The following is a 23,340-nucleotide window of genomic DNA, read 5'->3' as shown; positions in this document are numbered from 1 at the left end:
TGGGTGTTCACAACAGACTCACTGGGGACCTTTGATCTTACAGTCAACAGGCATGTATTTCTGTCTGCTTAGTTTCCCTTATATGATTACCTTAAGAGAATTCTTGCCATATGTCATTTGAATCCTTTAGGGACTTTGAAAGGAGATGAGAAGACTACTTAAGCAAGCTTTGTAAATGTGTGTCTGTCCATATGTATTAAAGTATACAGATAGTTTTTATCTTATGTCATACTTAAATTTATTAAAAATAAATAAAATGTACTGAATCTTATCACAGCTAAAATGTGCAATTTAACTAGTTGTTATTCATTTAGTTTTTGCTGACATGTACATGTTAGGGACCAGGCTCAAATATTTATATTAATAAAATGAGAGGGGAAAAAAATCTGAAGTTTTAGTACATCCAGCAGAAACAGCTTTACTTCTACTTACAGATTAGCTGAGAATCTGATGCTAGTGGGTTGTTTGTTTGCTTGTTTTCCTCATATAACCAATATAAATAATTCTGGTAACCAAGAATTTGATATTGCTAAAGCTAGATCAGGTGATACAACGTAGCGTGTATGATTATTCAATCATGAAGCTTTCCCACAGAAGAACAATCCCATACTGAATCACTAGCTCCCCTCTTTTCCTAGCCTGTAGACTTGATACTGACAAACTATACCAAACAATATAGATCACAGCAGTGCATTTTTTATGCACATGTTAGCCTAGTCCAGTTTCCATGCTATTCAAAGTAAATTACTTATGTGATGGGTCATAGCTTGAGAGAAAGCAGCTTCTGTGATCTTCACTTTTTCCTGTGCTCTGCAAAAGGACAGGGCCAAAGTCTGGTGGGCAGGAACAACATAGAGAGAAAAATTGCATTTTAGAGGAATAAAGTATTGAACTTCTGTGACTTTAAAGCAAATTTAATATAGGTACAGTTTTGCATAATTGCCAATGGCTTGAATCAAAATCTTCAAGTTTTTAAAGAAAAACTGAGTTTGTGGCCTAACACAGTTATTATTTTTTAATTTGATTGATGACATATCCTTGAAAGGACCTCACAGAGGAACAGAGGAAAGAGATGCCCTACTCTAGCCTGAACAAATGTTTTCCACAGTACTATTTATTGAAGTGCTAAGACCCAGATCTAGAGGTGTAAAAACCTGCTTAACCACTTAAGAGTGAAGCAGTAGCATACAGTAAAATTTGCAGTAGGTATGGCTCTAAAGTGAAGGCAGCAAAATGGGCCATTTCTCAGAGAATTGCTTAGCCTTTAATTCAAACCCACAAAACATGTGGCAGCCTGTCATTGCTGAAGCTATTAGAAAATGTGTTACTGATCAAGAGTATATATCGTCTCTGCACAGAGTGCAGTCACTACGCATATTCAGTCTCTATTTCTTAAATTATGTCTCTAATGAGAATACAATTTCCATGGAAAGATTTGGTGAGGTTGGGCATACTGCACTAATCTTCCAATTTTATCCCACCCTTGAATCTATTTATGAAGTGGATTCACTCTTGTTTGCTCCAGCTTTGCAGAAAGTACCCTCTATTTGAAGCTGGGTGCAAAATTCATGGCCACACATCCTACTTTAGTTCAGGAAATCTCACTTGTGTCAGCTGTGCCAAAGCATGCCTTTAACACAACATAAACTGATTGAGTTTGGTAACATATGCAAAGTCAGGGACTTATCCTTTTCCAGATCACTAACAATTAATATATTACTTCCTTCTGGCAGAGCATTAATCAGGATAAGTGATGATGGAGGCTGAGAACCTTGTCTTTTTACATCTTGGTGCCTGAAGAATTTATGGTAGTTAAAAGCAATGGAATGAAAATAAAACACTTTCTTACATCCTCTTCTTAACATTGTCCTATTTGTAGTTATCAGTCTACCAGTCAGCTACCTCTGTGACAGCAGGCATCAGGGTCTTGTAACGATACTTCCCAACACATTCTCCCAGCCATCTAAAGTCCCAGCTGCTTAAAAGTAACAACCCAAGGGGCATAAAAGCTGAAACGAGGTATGCCCAAAAAGATGAATCTGTGCAGCTATCTTTGTAGGAATCCTTCTTCATCTGTACCTCTGTGGCTCTGTCGTATACATAGCTTGAGACAGCAGCCAGTCACTGGGAAATAACATGCTGCTGTTATTTCCTGATCTGCAGAATTTCTTCCTGTACTCAGCTGATTTTGTATCAAATTTGAGAACATGTTCTTCATGAATAGAACATTGCATTTCACCACTCTCCTGTGACTGATGCCTCATAAAAGAAAGCATCCCCAGTCCACTCTGACATTATCTACGTTTCTGCTGGGATTAGAGGGAGAAAGACTTCAGCAGCTACTTGCAGCTGATCAAGAGTGACCACATCCCTTCTCTAGCAGCTTTGGGAACCACACTGAGAAGACTTCAAGCCACACTGCATTGTCCCCTCCCCATGAATCCCTCACACTCAGGTGTACCAAGACTCTCCAGTCGTCAAGATCTAGGCTTGAAATTGGGTTCTGAAGAGTTTGGTGATATTTGCTTGTGAAGAGTTGGGGTATTGATTTAGGTGTAGTCAGCTGGGAGATCAGCTCTGGAGGACAGAATAGCACACTCAAATTCAGCTCAAAGAATCCTGGTGGGACGCTGAACTGAAAGGAAAGGGAGTGAAGGCACTGATTTCTCCACGATTTGTGACTCAGGTTTCTGGACTGATATTGTAATACAATTTACCTGGATTACCCCCTCCCTCCCCCTCCCCTCCCCTTCCCTCTTTTGTAACAGAGATCTGGAACAGGAAAAGGTGGGACCTTGTGTACTAGGGGAAAATTCAGGTTTGGTTTGCGCATCTTGCTCATGAATTCAATGTAAACTACCTGCATAATTTGGGGTCATGATTTGGTGTTTGTCTGCTTTTGTTTGGCTTTTACTTTTACTATAGAACATGCCTTGACTCATTGCTCAGAATCACCTTAGTATTTCCTTATGATGAGTTCCTTATTCTTCAATGCATTTGCAAAACTGTCCCTATCTATCTTTTGGGGTTTATCTATCTATCTATCTATCTATCTATCTATCTATCTATCTATTTATTTTGAAGTATATTATGATTTAAGTTCCTTAGGTCCTTCATTTTATTTAGAAAGTTTTATTCTAAGGTCTTTGACAATGCTTTATGTTACAAAATGAGTAGAATGGAGGTGTTCTGGTTGTTCCCAGGCTACCTTTCTATTACTCAGTTGCTACAATTACAGAATTCAGCCCAGTAACGACAATGCCTTCAGTCTATGGTGGTAGGCATGGGCTTGCATTTGTGATCCTTGGTTTAAGTGAAGGACATTTCTTCTTACCTTGCTTTTCTTTCTCTTTCATCACTCCTTCTGGCAAAGAAGAAATTCAGGCCAAGGAAGAGCAGCAGCAAAGATTCATGCATAGCAAAGACTTGTGTCTGAAGACTTTCTACTGACTAGGTTGTGTGACAGCAGATTGGAAAATAGCAAATATCCTATCCTTCACAGATCTGTCAACCAACAGACGCCTTGCATTCCTCCACATGAAAGAATGAAAAGAAAACTACCCTTGATGTTTCTCTCTCCTGTGTTACTATGAAAAAAGAGAGGCTTAGCAGAAATGTTTGAAGGTAAACCCAGTAATAAGTTTGAGAATCTGACTTTTGGCCTTCACATTTGTTGATTCCACTTGCTTCAATTTAATATAGAAGTAACATAACTTGAACTGGCCTACTTTGATAAGGTGTGCCATTTATGGGCCTAAAATCCTTAAGTGAAAACACTTACATAGTGTGAGATTCCTTTAAGTATTTTGTGATCGCTGCAGACTCCCAGGTTTACGTGCAGCAGCTGGGTTGGCAGGGATTTTACTTCAGTCAGCTTCATGCACAGGGATTTCTCTAATGAAGTTAACCTGAGTTATAGCTGACTGAATCTAGTGTAAATGAAGGCAGAAACCAGTACTGGGCCAACAAGTGGAGTCAATAGAGCTTGTTTCCCTGTCACAAAAACCTGCCTACCCCTGCTCCTTTTTTTCTGGTGAGTCTTCTGTCATGATGGGACTTCCCCACCTGGCACAGAGTCAGCAAAATCAGCATGGATTTTTTTTAGTTATTATTTATTTCAGCTACAGTATTCCAGACTTTTGGTAAACTAGTTATATATCTGTCCAGGTTGGTTCAGATATAGTTTACATTTTCCTGTAAGATTATGAGCTTACTCCTCTGAGTGAGAAGCTTCTCACTTGTTTCTTGATGAAGGCTGAAACCAAAGAATTAAACTGTGGGCACCAGTCACTGTTTCACCGCTTGTGATTTTGTGGTAAATAAGACAAACAAAGAAACAACAACAACAAAACACTTATTCTGTACTTGGTCACAGATGTGACTTTGGACTAAAAGTTATCTGCCACCTTTACTTGCAGCAACAGAAACAGATTCTACTTCCTCTGTTCAATGTACTGTCAGTCATTTGCATCAAGTCAGTGAGATGATAGTATGTTCAGAATGAGGGCAACCCAAAGGCATGAAGCCTCAAAATTAAAATGTTACATTCACATGGCTACCAACAAATGATGTCATCAGGTCTGGCTTTTATGTCATCACTGTCAATACCATCACTTGTTTGTGTGCTGTGACCTAACCAGTCCAGAATGAAAAACATTATGTTGTGGCTTATACACCCTATGTAAGGGCCTGTCTGGTCATCATTCCCATTTCCAGGAAGGGAGGAAGAAAAATCCCACTCACAAAGGATTCCCGAGCATTCCCCACCTTTTTTTTTTCCACTTTTGGTACCCTGGGGATGTTCCCCTTTAGATTTTCCCTGGGCACTATCTTATCTTTCCAATAATTTTCTCTCTGGCAAAAGTACTACCAAAGTACTAATGTAGTGAACAGAGCTGGTTAGCTGAACGCCTTCAGACTTAGGGCAATGTGACTCACTCTGAATAACTTGCCAGAATATTACAAGTCTCTGAACCCCAGTGTCAAGAGATACCATGATATAGAACAAAGCTTTAGAAGATATACCAGTCTTTGACGTAGCAGATCTACAGTCATAAGAACAGAGCTTTAATTTTAAGCATTAATTTTATTATTTAGCTTTGTTTTATTTTCTAGCAAGAGTTTTATGTTCACAGCAATTAATACTGTTTCATAATAAAATACATGGTGGAAAGGATTCGATGAGATCTCAAGTATTTTATTTTTTTTTATTTTTTGCTTTTAATATTCCATAGATATCAAATGAATTAAAGAAATAATGTTGGAGGGAGGTGTTTCCTCAGTTCCATTTCCATCATCCTTGGCAGTATTTCAGAATTGAATTCTGAGATATTCTTTAAGAAACGGCCTGATTATTATTCCATGGATACCAATGACAAAATACTTGCCAACTGCAACTAAAATATATCTGTTTCACAATGTAAATAATGATATACTGATTTGGAGAAAGACAATAGAGGTAAAACTGAGAAGAGGAAGGATTTTTTGCTCTCATTTGTGTCCAGCCACATCGGTACAAAAATATTTATCAAGTATTTATATGAGCAAAAAGGAATGTTAAGAGAATTATTTCCTTCAAGATATTTCCTTCATTTTCATTCTTTCCTTAAACTGGGATGGACATATAATAACACTTGAGCCTTGTAAGTAGGTCAAATGCAGTTTTCATTCCCAGACTATGTTCCCCACTGTGGAAAGAATACCAGTGGGGCTTGTTACCATACACACATTCTCTAGGTTGTATGGAGGCTTATTTCTTTCCTCCACAGCCCCAGTCCATTTCTCAGTAGGGTGGGGGTACACTGGGAAGCAATTTTCATCTTTTGCTTTTGAGTCGCCCCCAGGTGTTTCCTCTTCTCTTTCTTCTTCAGGCTATGTGGAATGTATCTTCAGGTTCTCAGCCAAGTGAAGAATTTGCTAGATAGTTATATGGTATGGAAGGCTCACTCCTTGTGTATTAAAATACACCCAGACCTACATAATGAATGAATACATTAAAACTGCATCTTGGGGGACTACAAATCTGGAATTATTTTCTGCAGTGATGCAACTTCACAAGGAGCATGAAGGGAATCCTTCTCACAAGTCCTAAACACTTAACAGCCTCTTTGACATTAAATGTGAGTTAAAACATCCTCAGACAAAGAAGGAATTGATACCAGATGTCACACTTCCAGGATGTGTGTTTTCACCATTACCTATTCCATAAAAATATAGATTCCTCTTGAAAAGGAAGTACAAGTATTACACTTTTTATCAGACAAATTGAAATTTGTAATTTCACTATTAACGTCCCTCCATTCTTCACTTTTTCATGTGCAAAGACACACACAAACCTCAAGAGACAGAGTACTCAGATTCAAGCTCATCACACTGTACTAACTTCATCTAAGGGAGGGCCTAAACTCTGGCCAAAACTTAGTGATGGCTGAAATACTATTTTTCTCCCCATTCATCCACAAGTCAAACTTACTGAAACAGTTTCTGATCCTTCACAAAATCAATGACTTATAGTCCTTTCTCACATTTGCCAAGTTTTCTGCATGAAATGAAACAACATGAGCATTAACTCTTTTCTTGGCATTTAACTGAATACACTTTCTCACACACATTATTTGAAGGTCAGATTTAAATGGAAAAGGTAAACGTATATCAAAAAGACTGTACTAAGTCAGAGTCTCTTTCTGAACTATTATATCTTTAAAATGCATAATGTTCAAACTCTTGCCAAGATAAAGTCTTCTTATACACTCTCTTTATGTAGCTGATGGGAAGGAGCTCTTACACTGGGTCGTGTAATGGTGAATTGATCACACAAATTTAACAGCCCAATATGAATTCAGGATAAAAAGAAAACTCTTCTCAAACATTAATAGAAAATGGACGTCACCTTAGCTGCCTTTTAATTAGGCACCTATACACAAGTTGGCTGTTGCAAGGTGTTCTACAATCAGGTAGAACTTAAACACCAGCCTTTTCCTAAATTAGCATTTACAGTTATGTGAGATAGTAACAGATTGTTAATTTCTACTACTAGTACTACTACTATTATTATTATTTATTTATTTATTTAAGGAACAGGCAGCATGTCCCATTGCAATTTTGCATGCATGCCTGGGAAAAAAAGTAGATGACATAAATTGCATGCATAATCTCAGGAGACAATCATTTTAAATCTTAATTGGCTGCCTTTTAAATATCATTTAAGGTCTCGTTTTCCCTGCCTCTCTCTCTCTAGTTAAGAAGGTGTTGTGTCAAAGTCTATTACCTTGCTGGACGTCTCGCCTCTAAGTTTTTTTTCTTTTTTTTTTTTTTCTTTTCTTTCTTTTTTTTTTTTTAAATAGAACCATCAGCAGAGGTTTGAGGGGTCGATAAAGCTTTTAGATTTGGAGATGTTTTCAGGGAGCCCATTTCCTCCGGCTAAGAGTTGTTAATGGAGCTTAAGGAATTATCTTATGACTCGGGCTGGGAGAGCCGTATATTTCTTCGCTCCTGTTCCCTTGTCGAGGCTGAATATGCTGCTGTCAAACTCGCTTAATGAAAAGTAACGCGTCGCTGATTACAGTTTTATTTGGGCTCTATGTAAAAAGCACTGTTAATTTAGCATCCCCTCCTTTGTGTGTTTGAATTTGCCATGGCTGAATGATTTAGAATCTCTCAGTTTCAAGCCGTTTCTCTACGATTTTTTTCCTCTCTTTCTTTCTCAGCCTGCCTTTTTATTTCTGCTTTGTACAGCCATACGAGCTGCATGTCTTTCCCTTTCAGCCCTGTAGCCTCCTCTAAAGCAGCTGAACCTTATCTTTGGCTTGTGTTACTGAGTCAAATGGCAAAATTAATTTCTCATACTCTTTTGTTCATACTTTTAAAAACATTTTGAGAGATCACTGTATTTGACGGCTGATCTATAGATAAGGTTCCTGTACCAAAGCAATCCCCCACGATTTCTACAGACTCCTCTCACATAAGTAATGTTTCCGTGTGTATGAGTTCATGCATACACGCACAGCCCTATCTTCTACATTTAATACTCGGCCGGTCCGTAGTCCAGAGGGATCTGGTCTTGTTATATAATAGACAAAAAACTAACTCAAACTTGTTTTATAATGACAGTGATAAGAAAATGAAGAGATAAAGCTTTGGTCCGATTTTATCTTGGCTTCTGATGTTTCAGTGTGCCTGTGTGTTGCCCACAGTTTTGTCATCTTAAGTCCTGGGGGGGGAGGCGTTGCCTCCCAAATCACAAGCTGACCAAATCTCATTACTGACCACGCCGACGCCGCTCGGTAGTGACTTACAACTGCTAGTGTGTTACAGGTATGAATCACTTGTAAAATGCCAGCCCTCGAGCTGCGTGCCCTGCTCAGCACTCCGCAAAAGTCCGGCACTTTGCGGGCCGAGCTAGGTCTTTGGCTCCGCAGCGGAGCAGCCCCCTCCTCGTCCCGGGAAGGGGCAGCGCGTCCCTGAGCTCTGTGCGGCGGCTCCACCTGCCTCCGACTTTTGGAGCCCTCGCCATTCATCTCTCTCTGCTTGCCGCACTTGCCATGTTGAAACCCAACGGGAAACCCGGTGCAACCCCACCCGGTTCTTGCATCCACGCAAACCTCCCTGAATTTCTCGGCTTTGAATCCCCCCTTCTCCCCCCCCCCCCCCCCCCCCCCCAACACGGCACGCAGCCTTTACCCCCCGTCCCGCTTGCCTCCACCAAAGGCTTGAGGGCAGCCTGACTACTCGCCTTTCCTCCCTTTCCTCTTCCTTGCCTCCTTCATCCCCACCTCCTTAAGTTGGGCTGAAAATAATTTGCTTTGTCTAAAGGGTTTCAGAGGCAAAGCTCGCCGGCCGCCCCGGCTGCATTAAAATTCCTGCCGGCCCAGCCTTGAGCTGAGATCGCGGCTCCCCGGAGACTCCACTTTCGCTATTACTGTCAAGTACCCTTGACTCTTTATTTTTGCCCTTTTATCTATTACAACTAATTCGAGTTCTTTTGCCCTTTTCAGTTTAAGACGTGGCTTTCTGTAAAGCCTCCTCCTGCCACCGAGCTCTCCGGGTGCAGAGCCTTTAGAAATTGAGGGGTTTACTGTCAAAATGAAAATTTCACTTCAAATTATCTTGGCTGATGCACGTTTTCCAGGCCGGGGGCTCCTGTCTGAGCCTTTTGACAGCCAGATCAGCAGAGGGGTTCAGTGATCTCGATAATATCATCCAAGAGAGCGAAAGTCAATACAATGACAGGGAATATGACTGGATACAATCCAATTACGGCTGCTCGCAGAGAGGGGAAGGGCTTGATCTGATCTCCGCACCCGGATTCCTTTATTCAGTCCTTGCACTAACAGGTCTCGCTAGAAACTTTGCTGGCTGGAGGATGTTATATTTTGTCTGGGTACTGCCTCGGTTGCATTTATCGTCGCCTTTAATATATATGTGCATATCCCCCGGGTTGCATTCTCATTTATCATTTATTTCAGACAGAAGGGGGTTGGGTGAGGACAGAAAGGCTCTTCTGCTTGTCCGGTGTCAGCTCGGTCCTTCGGGCACTTTCTTTTTTCCGCCGCAGCGCCGGGGGCGGGAGCCCAGGGATCTGGCCCGGTCTGGGTAAACCGGGGGCTGTTACTGCCTGGCAGCTGCTTTTCCGGCAGTTCTCCCCCCTCTCCCGGTCTGGGGATCAGGAAAACTTTGTTCCCTTTCCGGGGAAGAGTAAGGGAAATGTTTTAAACGCCTGTTATCTAAATGGTAAATTGGCTGCGAGTGCTCCTGAATCACACGTCGAGCGCGCTCTCTCTCTCTCTTTTTGTTGGCTGCACTCTATTTAATGTCAAAACGGTAAAGCATCTGTCCTGAAGTGCTGAAATATTCATGGCGGATCAGCGATTCCCCATACTGGCAGAAGAGCTGGAAAGCTAAAGCGGTTGTTTAAAAGATCAAATTTTCCACGTGAATCAATGGCTCCGCGTGCCGAGGAGGAGGCGCCGCGGCAGAGCCAGGCCGGTTTGGGGGAGCCCCCGCCCGCAGCCGGAGCGGCCGATGGCCTCGCCCCGCCGCGCCCCGCCGGGCAGCCGCGGGGACACCTGAGGCCGGCCGGCGCCTCCGGCCCCTTGGGCAGCGCCGCCGCCCTTTTCTCGGTACTGTCCGGGTGCCCGTTGCCGCACTCGCCAAACGCACGGCCACGGGCCTCCTCGGCAGCAGGGAAGGGTCTGCGGAAGGCCCGCGGACGCCACGGGGAGCAGCCGAGCCCCTTCCCACTTATGACAGCCCGGTGCCGGCCCTTAAAACGAGCCGAAGAGGGAATTTGGAAACCTGGAATATGTTTGTTCGTGCAATGCAAAAGGCCACGACGCTTGTTACCTCTGAAACAGACAATTTATTTGAGTGAACATACCTTTTAACATATTTCTCTTTTTTTTTTGTTGTCAAGATAAATTTGTGCAGTAGGTGTAAACTTAGTAGAAGTGCTGTTTGTGAATTATATGCTAACAAGGAAATTAGGAGGAAAAACTCTCAAAAAGTCTTTATAACTAATATCGGCATGCCTTAAATTAAATCTGAATTAAAATTTCTCATTTGTAAACTTTCGGATGTAAACTTTGTAAGTAGGTCTACACTATAGTACGTGCTTTTGGACATGGAATTAAATAACTTTCACGACATTGATCCCTTAAAGTCGCAGCCAGGAGAAATTAATTCTTCAGAAGAGCAGTGAGCCGTCTGTCCTTTGAACTGAGCAAACTGAACTTTAAATCCTCGTTTCTGTTGTTAAAAAGAAGAAAAAAGGAAAGAAAAAGTTTTATATTTAAACTCTTCACAAGTCTCTTTTCAGTGTAGCTGACTCTTCCAGTGCAGGGAAGTTCTTTGCCCCTCGGTGGGGCCGTTAAGAGCAAAACATTTTGCTTCCTGCTTTGGGAAACGCAATAAACTCCTTGCTCGAGTCGTGGTGGGCCAGGTTTGACAGCTGCCCCTTGAGCACGTTGGCGCCGTTGCCTACCGAGCGTCCCAAGGCGCCCGTTTCCAGAATGGCTCCTTTGGTGGTAGCCCAGGACACTGTGGTGTTGCTCAAGGCTTGGTTCAAAGTACTGTGCCTGAACAGGGGGTCGTGAAACACCCCGTCCACCCAGTTCCTGAGGTTGGTGACCGGTGAATCCTGGTGCCTGTCGATGACATTGACCGGGGTGGAGACGGCAGCGGCGGCCGAGCCCCCCTGCCGCTTCAGCATGCATGAGGGGTACTCGGCCTGGTTGAGGGAGGTGGCGGTCTGCGCCAGGGACCAAATCCTGGGCTTCGCCTCCAGCAGCTGCTGTCCCTGCGGGAAGCACATTTTGGGCTCGCAGCCGCGGGGCCTGGCGCCGAGCAGGGCCGCCTCGCACTCCTCGGCCGCCGGCTTAAGGCAGCTGCGGGCCCTCTCCGCCTCCTCCTCCTCCTCTTCGTCGACGGCGGTCGGCAGCGGCAGCTTGGCGGGGGGCTCGGCGGCGCGGGGCGGGTGTCCGCCGCCCGGCAGCGGGTGCGGGTGCGGCAGCGGGTGCGGGAAGGGCCGCCTCATCTCGCACTCGGAGCTCTCCGACTCGGCGGCGTCCAAGTCCTCCAGGTCGCTGAGCTCCAGCTCCTTCTCCTCCTTGCCCGTGGGCTCTGCGGGAGGGGTGGGGGGAAGGGACGGCAAAAACAAGACACGCGGTCACTGGAGGCGCCGCGCCGCCCCGCGGGCGCCCCCGCCAGCGAGGCCCGAGGCCAAGGGGGCGAGGCCCCCCCCGGGGCCAGCTGGCGGCCGACCCCCCGCGGCCGCGCCGCTAAGTGCCCCTTCCTAGCAGGGTACCCTCGGCTTTCTCGTTCTTCATCATCGCGTCTTCCTGCGAGCCCTCCTCCTCCTCCTCCTCTTCCTCGTAGGGCCGCTTCTCGTCCGAGCACTTGTTCCGCGGAGGCCAGGTCATCTTGTTCTCTTTCTTGAGCCGCCGGCGGGCGTTGGCGAACCAGGTGGAGACCTGGGTGAGGGTCATCTTGGTGATGATGGCCAGCATGATCTTCTCGCCCTTGGTGGGGTAGGGGTTCTTGCGGTGCTCCTGCAGCCAGGCCTTCAGCGTGCTGGTGGTCTCCCGGGTGGCGTTTTTCCGCCGCGTCCCGCCGTCCATCCCGCCGTACCTGCGGGCACAGCCGAGCACCCCCAGCGTGACCCGGCGCCCTCGCCCCCCGGCGACCCGCCTGACGCCCCCCTGCGGGGCGGGGGCTCCCCGGGCCCCGGCTCTGATACGCGGTGGGGGCGGCAGGACCGAGGACAGGACAAGCGGGTGAGGACAGCTCAGCTTCCAGGGGAGGCCCGGCCGAGGAAGGAGGAGGACGGAGGGCTCGTTCAGCCAGCACCGGTCACCGGGCGGTGCAAACCCCCGCTACGCCGCGGCGTTTCGTTTGCGGGGAAGGAGGGAAGGAAGTGCCTGCCTTTATTCGCGGCAAAGTCAATGTCAACCTTTCGGGCAGCAGGAAAATCCTAGTGGCTCGCAAACGCCCAGAAATCCTGCTTTCCTGTTGTTTGCTCAGTCCTCCCCAAACAGAATACATCTGGGTGACCCCAGGGTGTAACTGTTAATAGAAATACATTTCCTCTTACTCCTTTCATTAGTAATCTCCCCTACTCTTTTGTTCCTGAAATTGTAAATATATATATATATAAACCTAACGCAAATGACACCGGACTGCAACTGAATATTTAATGCACATCCTCCAGCAAAGGTCACCGGCGCCTCAGAGGTTGCACCGGCGTCTGAGCGCCTTCTGCGCCCTGTTAAAGCTGATAAAGGCAGCAGGGCCGGCCGGCCGCCTACTCCTGACTCCATACGGGAGCAAACTGAAGGAGGGGGCGTCGGAGGGGTCCGCACCCTCCCCGCCGCCGGACCACGTGCGGAGGCTGAGCGGCGGGGAAGGGGGCGGCCGGCGGGGACCCTTCGGGGACCGTCGGGGAGCAGCCGCTGAGCCGAGGCTGAGGTCCGGGCACGGGATGCTGGGGGGGGGGTCGCGGAGGGTGGCCGGGGCTGCCCTTACCTGTCGTACTGGTACTGGCTGAGGGTGTGATCGTAGGGGTAGTAGGCAGTCGCCGGGGCGATGCCCGCATGCGCAGAGCCGCCGCCGTCCTTCGCCTCCAAACTGTTCTGCAAAGAGACGCCGCGCCGCCGCCCTCAGCCCCCGCCGACCCCCGGCTCTCGGGGAGGGGGACACTTCCCCCCGGCACGGCCCGGCCCGGCCCGGGGCCCCCCCCGGAGCGGCGGGGTCCGTGGGGACGTGAACTCGGGACAGTGTTGCGATGCGGGAGGGGGGAATAAGAGGGGAGGGGGACGTAAGGGCTGGCTGGGAAGAGCGCCCTGGTGACTACCAGCGGGGGGGGGGGGGGCCGCAGCCATCGTCCTGGCCGGCTCCTCAACCTCATCGCCTCGGCATCGCCGGGCCCGGGGGGCGGCGGCGGAACCGGGGATGCGGCGGGGATGCGGGCGGGGGGCGGTGGAACCGGGGGTGGGGTGTGTGTGTGGGGGTGCTTACCAGGGAGTAGAAAGCGGGAGCCTCGGTGCCGTAGGTCACGTAGTTTCCATAGCCCTGGGGGCCGGCGTAGGGGCCGCCGTAGACCCCCAGGGCGGCGGCGGAGTTGAGCTCGTGGCGGGCGGTGGCGAGCAGGCGGCTCTCGTACACAGGACAATAGACCGGGGTCTGCGCGGAGGCGGCCGCCCCCGTCTCGGCCAGCGTCCGGCCGCCGGACTCGCAGCAGGTCGTCAGGGAGTTGGTGCTCATCAGGAACTGGGGGGAGAGAGAGGCGCGCTCAGGGCGGGGAGGCAAACTTCGGCACCTGAAACTAACTTTGATCGCCACGGGTGCGGCTTTGGGGTGTCGCCCCCCACTTCCCCCCCCCCCCATCTCCCCCCTCCTCCCCCCATCTCCCCCCTCCTCCCCCCCTCGCGTGTTTTGCTTTGGGGGTTAAAACGTTAAAACAGAGGTGCGAGTACTTTATCAGTTAAAATAAAAAACAATAATAATAAGAAAAAACACACCACCAGCAAACAAACGCCCCGTGCCTGTAGGCGTTTAATCTGCCGTAATGCATTGCTCCAGCCCTTTGCGTTTAAAGTCCAACTTTCCCGGTGTGCTCTGACAAGACAGGGTTTCCGCCGCTTTTCCCCTTTTGCGGCACAATACTTCCCATTTGCGTTTTTAAACCTTTTTTTTTTTTCTCTCTAAATCACTCATGCATATTTATTTTGACTGCAGATTTGTACCGGCCATACACGCACCTGTTATTAACGTGCTGTTTTAGAATACCCCATTATGTTACTGCAGTTCAGCCCTCGGTACTTTCGTGTTTAATTGGTAAACTGTGGATTTAATCGGAAAAGATAAAAAGAAGCGCTCGGGGGAGGGAGGGGGTGGGGGCTGGGGGATCTTTTGCTCCCCTTCTCACCTATCTCATCTCTGTAATCCTCCCACACACATCGTTATCACCCCGAAAGACCCTAAATCCCGAGTGTGCCTCCCCGTTGCAAAACACGGGCACAAGATATAACTTAGGCATCACCCAGGCATGCTGAGTGAGTAACTGATTTCACGCTCTCGCATGCTAGAAAGGATCGCTGCAGCTTTTAGCACTGAACGGAAGTGATCAATAATGACTGAAATTCAATCAATTAACGTTTGTAGGCAAAAGTCTTACCTGGGGTGCAGAGGAGTAAGGGTAGCCAAACTGAGGATATGACATGGTACAGAGGCTCCCAGTTATCTAGAAACAAGGCGAGACGTCTGATCTGCACGCTATTGCAGCCTTGCTCTGCTCTACTGTACCAATTGATTGGTAACCACAGGTCCCTAGATGCTTATAGGACGAAGCAGAAAACCACATTTAATTTATTTACATGATTTTTTGAACTTTTTTTTTTAAACTACAGAACAAAAGAAGACGTATAGTAATTTTAGCACGTTCCCCTCTACAGCTGCGACACAGAAATAGTTGTTACGTGAGGGCTGCGAGGCTGGCAAACGTGACGGCATAAACACATATTTTGCACCCACGGAAAGGGAAAGGAGGAGAAAAAAGGAGGAACGAAAAGTAGAACAAACACACCACGTCAGAAGCACGTTGTTTTACACGAGCCGAACCTCTGACGTCACGTAAAACCTATTCAAATTACCCTGCCTGGAAGTTTAACATTCATTTTCGGGAGCCTTTGAGCCGGCGTGGAAAACAGACTCTCTAGCAACTCTCTCAGTCTGCCTAACAGGAGCGAAAGTTGGGAAAGCTCTCCAGCACCAGCTATGCTGGTTCGCAACATATCTATATATTTCTGTGGGAAGGAAATGAATGGTTTCAACCTGAAGAATCAATGTCCTATCAGCCAAGATTTCTTCCCCCAACCTCCTTCGTCACTGAAGGGCTGGTAAGCACTTTTAATTAGAAATTAATTAATGAGCAGCTGCTTCTTCCCACCCCACAGTAATAATTAGTCTCAATTACAAACAAGACATATGAAGGGACACACGACTGAGTCTTCATTTAAGATTTAATCAACAGTTAAAATTAGCGCTAACACTGACAATAAAGCACATGACATGCAATCCCGCGTTTCTTTTCCAGCTTTTATTCCCGACGTGTGATTACAGGTAGAAAACCCTACGAGCGTATTCCGGCGAGTGATTGAAGGACGTGACTTTTCACGTTAAAACGACTCGGGTGCCGTCGCAAACCTCCGCTGGAAAAGCCAGCCCTTCGCTGAGGGCCGCATCCAGCCTGCCTGCGTGCTCCCAACTGGGCACGGTTGGGAGGGGGGTGTTACATCGGGGGGGCCGGTGCCCCGATGTGCCGAGTGCTGCTTCCCACCGGGGAGCAAACACCTCTCTGCCGGTGGTTCCCAGCAACGCGGAGCTTCCCTCAGGGCCCTTGGCGGTGGGGTCCGGGGCAGCACCCTCGGGGCGCAGCGGGACCCCCGAGCAGAACCGATGGGGCGGGCGTCTCTCCCGCGCCGCTCCCCTTCCTTTCCTTTCCCGGACGTGGCCGTTTGTGGGGGCCGTGCCCCCCTCCCTGACCAGACGGAGCCCCCAACAGGGGCAGGCTCCTTGCTGCCGCCCCGCGGAGGCGGCCGTCGGGGGGGTCCAGGCAGCCCCTCTCACCCCGACGGCGGGCAGAGGAAGCGGAGGACGGGGCTGAGCTGCGGCTGAGCGCTGCTCCACGGTGTGCAGACTTGCTCAGAGAGATTCCTGGGTTCAGACATGTGAATAGCCCCAGGGTCACACTCTAATTAATGATGATGTTCTCTTCTTCTCCCCAGCTGGAAGACTGCCTCCCAGAAACGAATCTGCCCACACTGACAGCTCGATTGAGGGTGATTGATGACTATCTGGAGACCACAGTACACATAATATAATATCTGCTGCGTAATTGCTTTAATTTACAGATGAAAATACTAGTTCTCGGATTGAGTTAGACTACAGCAAGCGGCGCTTTATAGCGCTTCAGAGTGTTTGCAAATAAAAGATATCAGATACAGTACATGCAAATTATCGTGACTGCTCGCTATCTGTAGCCGGGTGAAACGTGTGAAGAGTGGGAATCAAATGACATTAATAATCGGGTTTGAATTCCGTATTGATTTTGGGCGGGGGGGGGGGGGGGGGGGAAGAAAATGCTTATCCTTCTCTCACCTGAACTGCTAATTTATTCTTCCCGGGAATATTAATAACTTAGCCATTGGGTTTCTGTTACAGAAACGCTTCTTTATTCCTTCTGCGACCCGGTGCTGCCAGAATATAATGGTAGTTTTAGTTACTATTTACGAGCAGCTTCCTTCTGTGCATCGTGCTGCCGGGCTCTTGCATTGTTTTGGAAGAAAAGACACCCGGTGTTTACACAATGGTCTGCCTGCAGTGTTGGGTACTGCTCACTCTGCCTCCTGTGCTGATTACTCTAGGGGTTGTTTATTTAAGCCCTGGAGTATAACTCACCGGTGCTAGGGAAGAAAACAGTTGCGCTTATCTCAAGAGTGGCTCAGGGTGAAGCACTATAATTAGCCGAGAGAGCTAGAGAACTGCCTCGCAGTTTTGCAGGCTTCAGTTTGGGAAACGTCCCGTTGTGTTCCCCCCCCGCCCTTCTTTTGATACTACTGCAGATGTCAACTCTGCAGTGGCCCGCACAACACTACGGGTTTTGATATTTAGATGAGTCTATTAAACTTTAAAATACAAGGTGAAATTCAATATTTATAGTTCTTGTCTATTTATATATCACAGTTGTCTTTCATTGCCCTGCCCCATGCAAATACTCTGGTGCCCGTTTTTGCACCGAACTTTCCTGGATTAATCATGATAATTATTTTTCATTTTTCTTTGCAGCTTGCCTGCTCTATTACTTTACCCCCGGTCTGCTTTGTGCCAGTTCCAATCTGTATTCCCTAGAAAGCAGTCATTAAAACACTAAACAAAAACCCACCACCACCACTAACAACAAAAAACAAACCACCACCACCAACCCCCCTTAATATTTAAACATTGACATTACATCTTCCTACGGCGTTCATGGCTTGTTTCACTTGCAATCTACAAATAATGGCCCTTTGTTGATAAGAAACCCAACAGAGTTATATTTTATCTTGAATTTTTGGTGCCAGAGCACAAACACGCAATAAGCCCCACAATGATTTAAAATAACCTTTGTGGTTCTTGCACATAAACAACGTAACACTGTTCAAATCCAAGTAAAGACGCTTAATGCTGTGGGCTATATCCTTAAGCACTTGGAAAATGCAAGCCTTTGCTATGCAATAAAAATTGTTCCTTGTCAAAGCCCCTTTCCCGTACAAAAGAGTCAACAGCACACCAGAAAGATACACACACCGTGCTTTCTCCAAAGTTTGAGAAAGTAAAAGCCATGGCAATCAATATGGAGCGCTGCAGGGTTTCCCTCTCGTAAGAGTCAGCCTGTGCACCCAGAAAAGCAGATATTTTCGCACCAAAGCCAAACTAAGTACATCTTCCAGGGTTACGTGCTTCTTCCCCGGGAAGCTGGAGCCAACGTTCATGCAAGTTTTATCATAAAAACACAAAACTAGAAGGAAACGCTGTGATACTGGAACAGGCCACAGCAGGTAAAACAGAGAACCGCGTCAGGACTAACGCTTTGATGGACGTCTTCAGGGACATGATCTAGAGGCAGTTAATGCAGCTACAGTTTTGCTATCTGCATTTTCATCACCTCCTCGTTCCAAGGGGTTATTGCCACTCCTGGAAATATTTCAGCGACAGAATTTGCTTATGAGCTAAACAGACTTCTGCAGGCGCTTTCAGTCGAGTTTGCTTTGTTTTCACGTTAAAGATTTAAAGCAACCTTGACACTGTCTGACAAACGCCGTGAAGCTCTACACGTTGCCCATTTGGGATCTGACATGGAACCGAGGGCAGCCTGCAACATTTTCAAGAAGATTAGCTCCCAGGAAGGCGGTATCGCCAGTAGGCGCGATGTGTTTTTAGAGCCCACCTGAAGTGTGATTGCCTACACTGCACTGCAAATCGGGGGGCAGCGAGCCGGTGGTGCCTACCTGCACAATCCCACCTAATGGCTTGTGATCAGCACAACTATGATGACAAAACAGTTGCATAAGAAGGCGCCGCTAATTAATTTACGCAGATTACAACTGCGTGTAAAAGCGGTTGTTCCAAGCTATCCGTTTGAATGCTTTCATTTTGTAGTCTTCAATCCTCTTGGCAAACAATCTAGATTAAAGCAGAAAGGCCTCACATGCTCAGTCTGTTCTTTGTATTTATTAACTTTTTGCACTGAAGGACTAGAGCCAACACGCACACACGCGCTCACTCTCACTCCCCAAAACTTTTCAGCAAGAGAAGGAGCAAATGCTGCGACCTGGGCAGCCGCTGTGGGGCTAGATGGACCCTGCCGCACATCCACGTTTACCTGCCCGGTGCACAGCACACAATTACGCTGTCCCTAGCCAAGCAGAGATTTTCCGAGGCTTCCCTTTCCAGCTCCTGCACCCCAAGCGCCGGAGACTCGTAGGCACTCAAACGCCACCACCTTCGAGCTGCCTGGCAGCGGACAGCTTGAGCGTACTTCTGTGCGAAGAGAAAACTTTCCTACGTGCAAGGTCAAACCCTATTCCCTTCAAAGTTTGTCTTAAAATCCAGAAAGTTTGACTCGGTACCTTACCTTAGCGCTCGCTGAATATCATATCCACACCCCCTTCCCAAGAAATAACACATATATTAAATTGCATTTGCCCTCTCTCCTAGGTAAAGATTGCACAAAGCCAAATGATTCATCACAGATAGTTTCTCTTCCCTCCAGCAGTTCGTTTTCAGCTGCCTTGCTGCTAGAGCAGGCTCCGAAGGGGGGAAAAAAATAAACCCCACCGCCCCCCCTCCTCCTCGCTTCCGTAGAGACAGACACACACACACACACACAAGCATCACTACCAAAACAAGGAGATTTTTTTTTTTTTTTTTTTTTTACCTGCGATCACAACAGGCTTCGGCTAAAACCTCGTAGCGAGAGCTGTGCCATGGCAGGGCTTCTCTCCTCTTGTCTGCGCTGGCTCACTTCGCAGGGAGCTACGGAGAACTAATGTAGACATTTCTCAGTGTATAATACCTGACTGGAGTGGCACAGTGCCTTCGGTCCCCAGGCGCCACAATCACTTCACTAACCCCCTGTACTAGAGTGACGTTCAAGTGAATAGCTCCACTGATCACACTCTTTCCTGCTGATTAACACTTTCCAACACGACCAGACGCTCGGGTTCCAACTTTTCCTTTTAAAACAGCAGCAGCCAGCACTGCTTGCCTCCTCGGGTTATAAACGCCGTCTGGGGCGTGGGGGACACCATAATTAATAGCAGGTTAGTAAAATTAGCGCTGCCACTCCAATTGCTGTCCTCGTTGCCAACAATAATTGCATCGATTCGGGAAGGACACGAATGTCCTCCATTTAACCTAATGATCGGCGGGTTGCACGCGCTGGAAGGCAGCCGGCGCCGTGATTAAGTGCGCGCACCTCCGAGCTCCCATTTATCTCCGCGGCTCAAGGCTGCGCTGGCGCTAAACTTACGGGCAACTCTGCCTCTCCCGCCGTCTTTGTCTCCCTCCCGTTGCCGGAGGTGGGCTCGGACGCAGGCGCCAACCTCCGCGTCCCCGCACCTGGCCACCTATTGGCCTTACTTTTGGGCATAGCCGGGGCTCGGCGCGACGGACCCGGGCTCCGCCGCGCTTGCCGGGGCTCTGCTAGACGGAGGGGGCGCGGGGGGGCGCAGCGCGGCCCCCACGGCTCCGGGGACCCGCGTCCCGCAGCGCCCCCGCAGCCCCGGGGCCGGCCCCGCCGTCGCCCCCCGGCCCGGGGGCAGCCGGAGGGGTCTGCCTGGTCACCGGGGGCTTCCCCCGGAGGGGCGACAGCCGCAGGCGGGTCGGGAGCAGGAGCGCTTGCTCCTGCTGCTGCTCTCCGTCCGTCCGTCGGTCCGGCTGCCACCCCTCTCTGCTGCGGAGTTCTCCGGGCCCGGGCTGAGACCCCCCCCAAACCCTCCCCGGTGTCCGCCGCCGCCCGCCCCGTGCAGCCCCCTCCGGGGGCCGGTCGTGCGCTAAGTTTTGCGGCGCGGCCGCGACTTTCTTGGCTTAATTGTTTGTGCAGCGCGAAAAGGGACAAATCGGGATTGACAGAAGGGGGAGGAGGGATCGATATCGTTTCTCTTTAAAGGCATAAGCCCGGGCAGACGTCTCAATAAGACGGAGGAGGAGAAAAGGAGAATATTATAGCCTACCTAATTAAGCGAAGACAAAGAGGTGTGGGGAGAAAGGCTCGGGAGAGGTGGGGTGGCAGCGGGGATTTTTGAGCCGGTGCCTTCCCACCGTAACCACCAAGGCTGAACAATAACGTTAATAGGGAACATCTGTACATCGACAGATTTATTCTTGCCAGGGCTCTTTCATGCCTGTGTCATTTGCATGGCCCCATGCTCGTAATGTTCGACACACGTTGCACCTTGTAGTGCAATGACAGGGGAAATCTGATGGATGTTGAGACTGGGAAACCCTCTTCTCTTTCCCCTTTCTCCCTCCTCGGATTGCCCTTGCGGCTTCCAAGGCGGGGAAACCGCACGGAGAAAGACAACGTGCGCCTTCTTCCCCATCCACGCTCGCAAGCAGAAAGCCAATCACGCAGCGGACCTTTGCATGTTAAAGCCGGGAGCTAACCCGCGGCGGCGGGGACGCCGGGGTTGCCCGCCCGGGGCCGGCCGAGACGGGGGACGGGGGATCAGGGGAACGGGGCACCGGGCACCGCTCCGCTTCCTGGCCGGCCTCTGGGACCCTCCAGCCCTCCACAGACCAGCCGGCAGCCCAGGGGTTGCAGGCGCCGTCTCCAGCGGATCCGGGGCATCCCTTCCTCCCCCGCCGGACGACCGTCCCGTCGGGGCTGGCCCGGGCTCCTCCGCCCCTCTCCGTGAGACCCCTTCCAGCCGCCCGCCGGCCCGAGCCCGTAGTGACATCCCACAAAATGGTGACAGGGCCGGGAGCGGTGCCGGCGTCGGGGGTGCCCCACGGGTGCAGAGCGGGGCGGCTGGGGGGACATCTGCGGCTGTTGGGTGCTGCCCCTTCCCACTGCCCCTCTGAAGGTGTTCAAGGGCAGGAGGCAATGTTCAGAAAGTCATTTATCTCATTAACACCTACCACCCGGAGCAGTGAGCTAACAGGTATCTTAAGGAATACATCAACCTCCGTTGCACGGGTGCAATCTTTTTACCGTGCCAGGGGTGGTGAGAGGAAGTGAGCAGACTCTTGTCTTTTCATTTTTGCTTATGTCGACCTGCACACCTCAGAAATTGCTGCCCATTTCCATCCCGATCAATTCCACCTTGCACCGCTAGGCAGGATGGCTTTATGAGAAAGACCGGCCTACCCAGGCAGGAGGAGGGTGACCCAGCCAAGTAAAGCTGAGTTCCCACTGGATGTTCATGTAAGTCAACCATAGCGACCTGAAGGACACATCTACTGAGGGGACACTGGCTACCAATAAATCACAGAAGGTGCTTGCAACCAAAGCAAAAGCTTTAGGGGAACAGTCAAAAAATCACAGACCAGGGCTGGTGGCGCAAAGGGCATTTGTAGATTTTTTTATGTTGTTCATGATGTTATTACAGCTTCTCTTTCTCCCTTTCTCTTTTAATGCTGAGTTTCCAATTGTTTTAATGTTTAAACTGTTAAAAGGTGCTCTTTTCATAGTCTAAATGGAGTTGGGATTGTCTATCCTGGCATTCTTAAACATTCTTTTCCATTTCTGTAGCTAGATCAATGCCCTCTCTGTTGTGAAAAGGCCATCACTAAACGATAGCAAGTGGTTAAAAACCTTAATTTTCCATGTCATTAGACAAACAGCACTGGTGATAGCACTATGTACTTCCATTCAGAAAGGGAATATCAAATATTTAATTGCCAGCGTCAATTCCAGCAGCACAGTGGCTGTTCTTTGAAGACCTACTTTCTAAGAGATCAGATAAGAGAAAACACTAGCTTGATCTCTTACTTTTTTGGCCTTTATTTTACTGTTGAGGTTATTAAATCACACCCAGTCAAGGAATAATATACTACTGCTTGTTTCATAACTCATGAAAGTCTTAGAAAAACATTAGCTTAATCATGAAACCTCCCAGATAATCTACATAACTAGAATAATTTCACACACACACAAAAATCCAAAGCAATTCAGAATGTAGTAAATACATGGAGAAAAATCATATTTTCATTGAAACTGTTTTTGTCCTCATTTGTTTTTCTTCCCTCAGCACAGCAAGGTTTATCTTAATGTGCAAGGATCTGTACAGGTACATTTCTTTTCCTTTTCTTGCATTAAATTGATTATATGATGTTCAAAAGACTGATACACATTAGAAAACCTTTAGGCACTTCAGTGTAAAAGGGATGGATTATTAAAAGGGGAGGTTATTACTGTGAACCATGACTGCAGTACATTTGTATGTGAAATGTTTATCTGGCACTGACCTGCATTGGTCAGAATCTGTACAACTACACTTTTATTCGTAAATATGTACCCATGCTGATAAAAGGCATCTATTTTCAGACTTGGTCTGGTCATCTGACTCTTTTGTAGGCCATAAATATATACGCTTCTAATAGGCCATAAATATATACGCTTCTAATTATTTTTCAACAATTTTCTAAGCGTTACTACAATTCTACTCGTGAACTCATGGTTTTGAGAAGACAGCTATTCTGCGGTAGAAAAAAAATGTTGGTGTGGTTAGAAAAGTAGTTAAGGCTGTCTTAGTGTACTTGATATACGGATGGCTGGAGAGGATTATCTTTTAGTTAGGAGGGGAG

General features: G+C 48.1%; 1 protein-coding gene across 14 annotated transcripts; it reads right to left on the bottom strand.

Moving 5' to 3' along the window:
• Positions 1 to 10,337: 10,337 nt before the first annotated feature.
• IRX4 (iroquois homeobox 4) lies at positions 10,338 to 21,750 on the bottom strand (the record flags this gene model as incomplete). Of its 14 annotated transcripts, none has more annotated exons than XM_083825271.1 (7): positions 10,338 to 11,616; positions 11,801 to 12,123; positions 13,018 to 13,124; positions 13,510 to 13,761; positions 14,669 to 14,734; positions 19,469 to 19,576; positions 20,063 to 21,750. In XM_083825271.1, 5 exons carry the CDS (start codon positions 14,711 to 14,713, stop codon positions 10,865 to 10,867), a joined length of 1,479 nt encoding a protein of 492 aa, XP_083681397.1. In that variant the 3' UTR covers positions 10,338 to 10,864. The 14 variants fall into 14 exon arrangements, with proteins under 14 accessions (XP_083681397.1, XP_083681406.1, XP_083681407.1 ...); XM_083825280.1 differs by having other exon boundaries at positions 14,669 to 14,827; positions 20,063 to 21,125; XM_083825281.1 differs by lacking the exon at positions 20,063 to 21,750 and adding an exon at positions 19,663 to 20,056 and having other exon boundaries at positions 14,669 to 14,827.
• Positions 21,751 to 23,340: the final 1,590 nt, after the last annotated feature.

This window comes from Anser anser, assembly GCF_964211835.1.
Source record: "Anser anser genome assembly, chromosome: 2".
Taxonomy (NCBI): domain Eukaryota; kingdom Metazoa; phylum Chordata; class Aves; order Anseriformes; family Anatidae; genus Anser; species Anser anser.
This window is presented reverse-complemented; position numbering and strand designations above follow the sequence as displayed.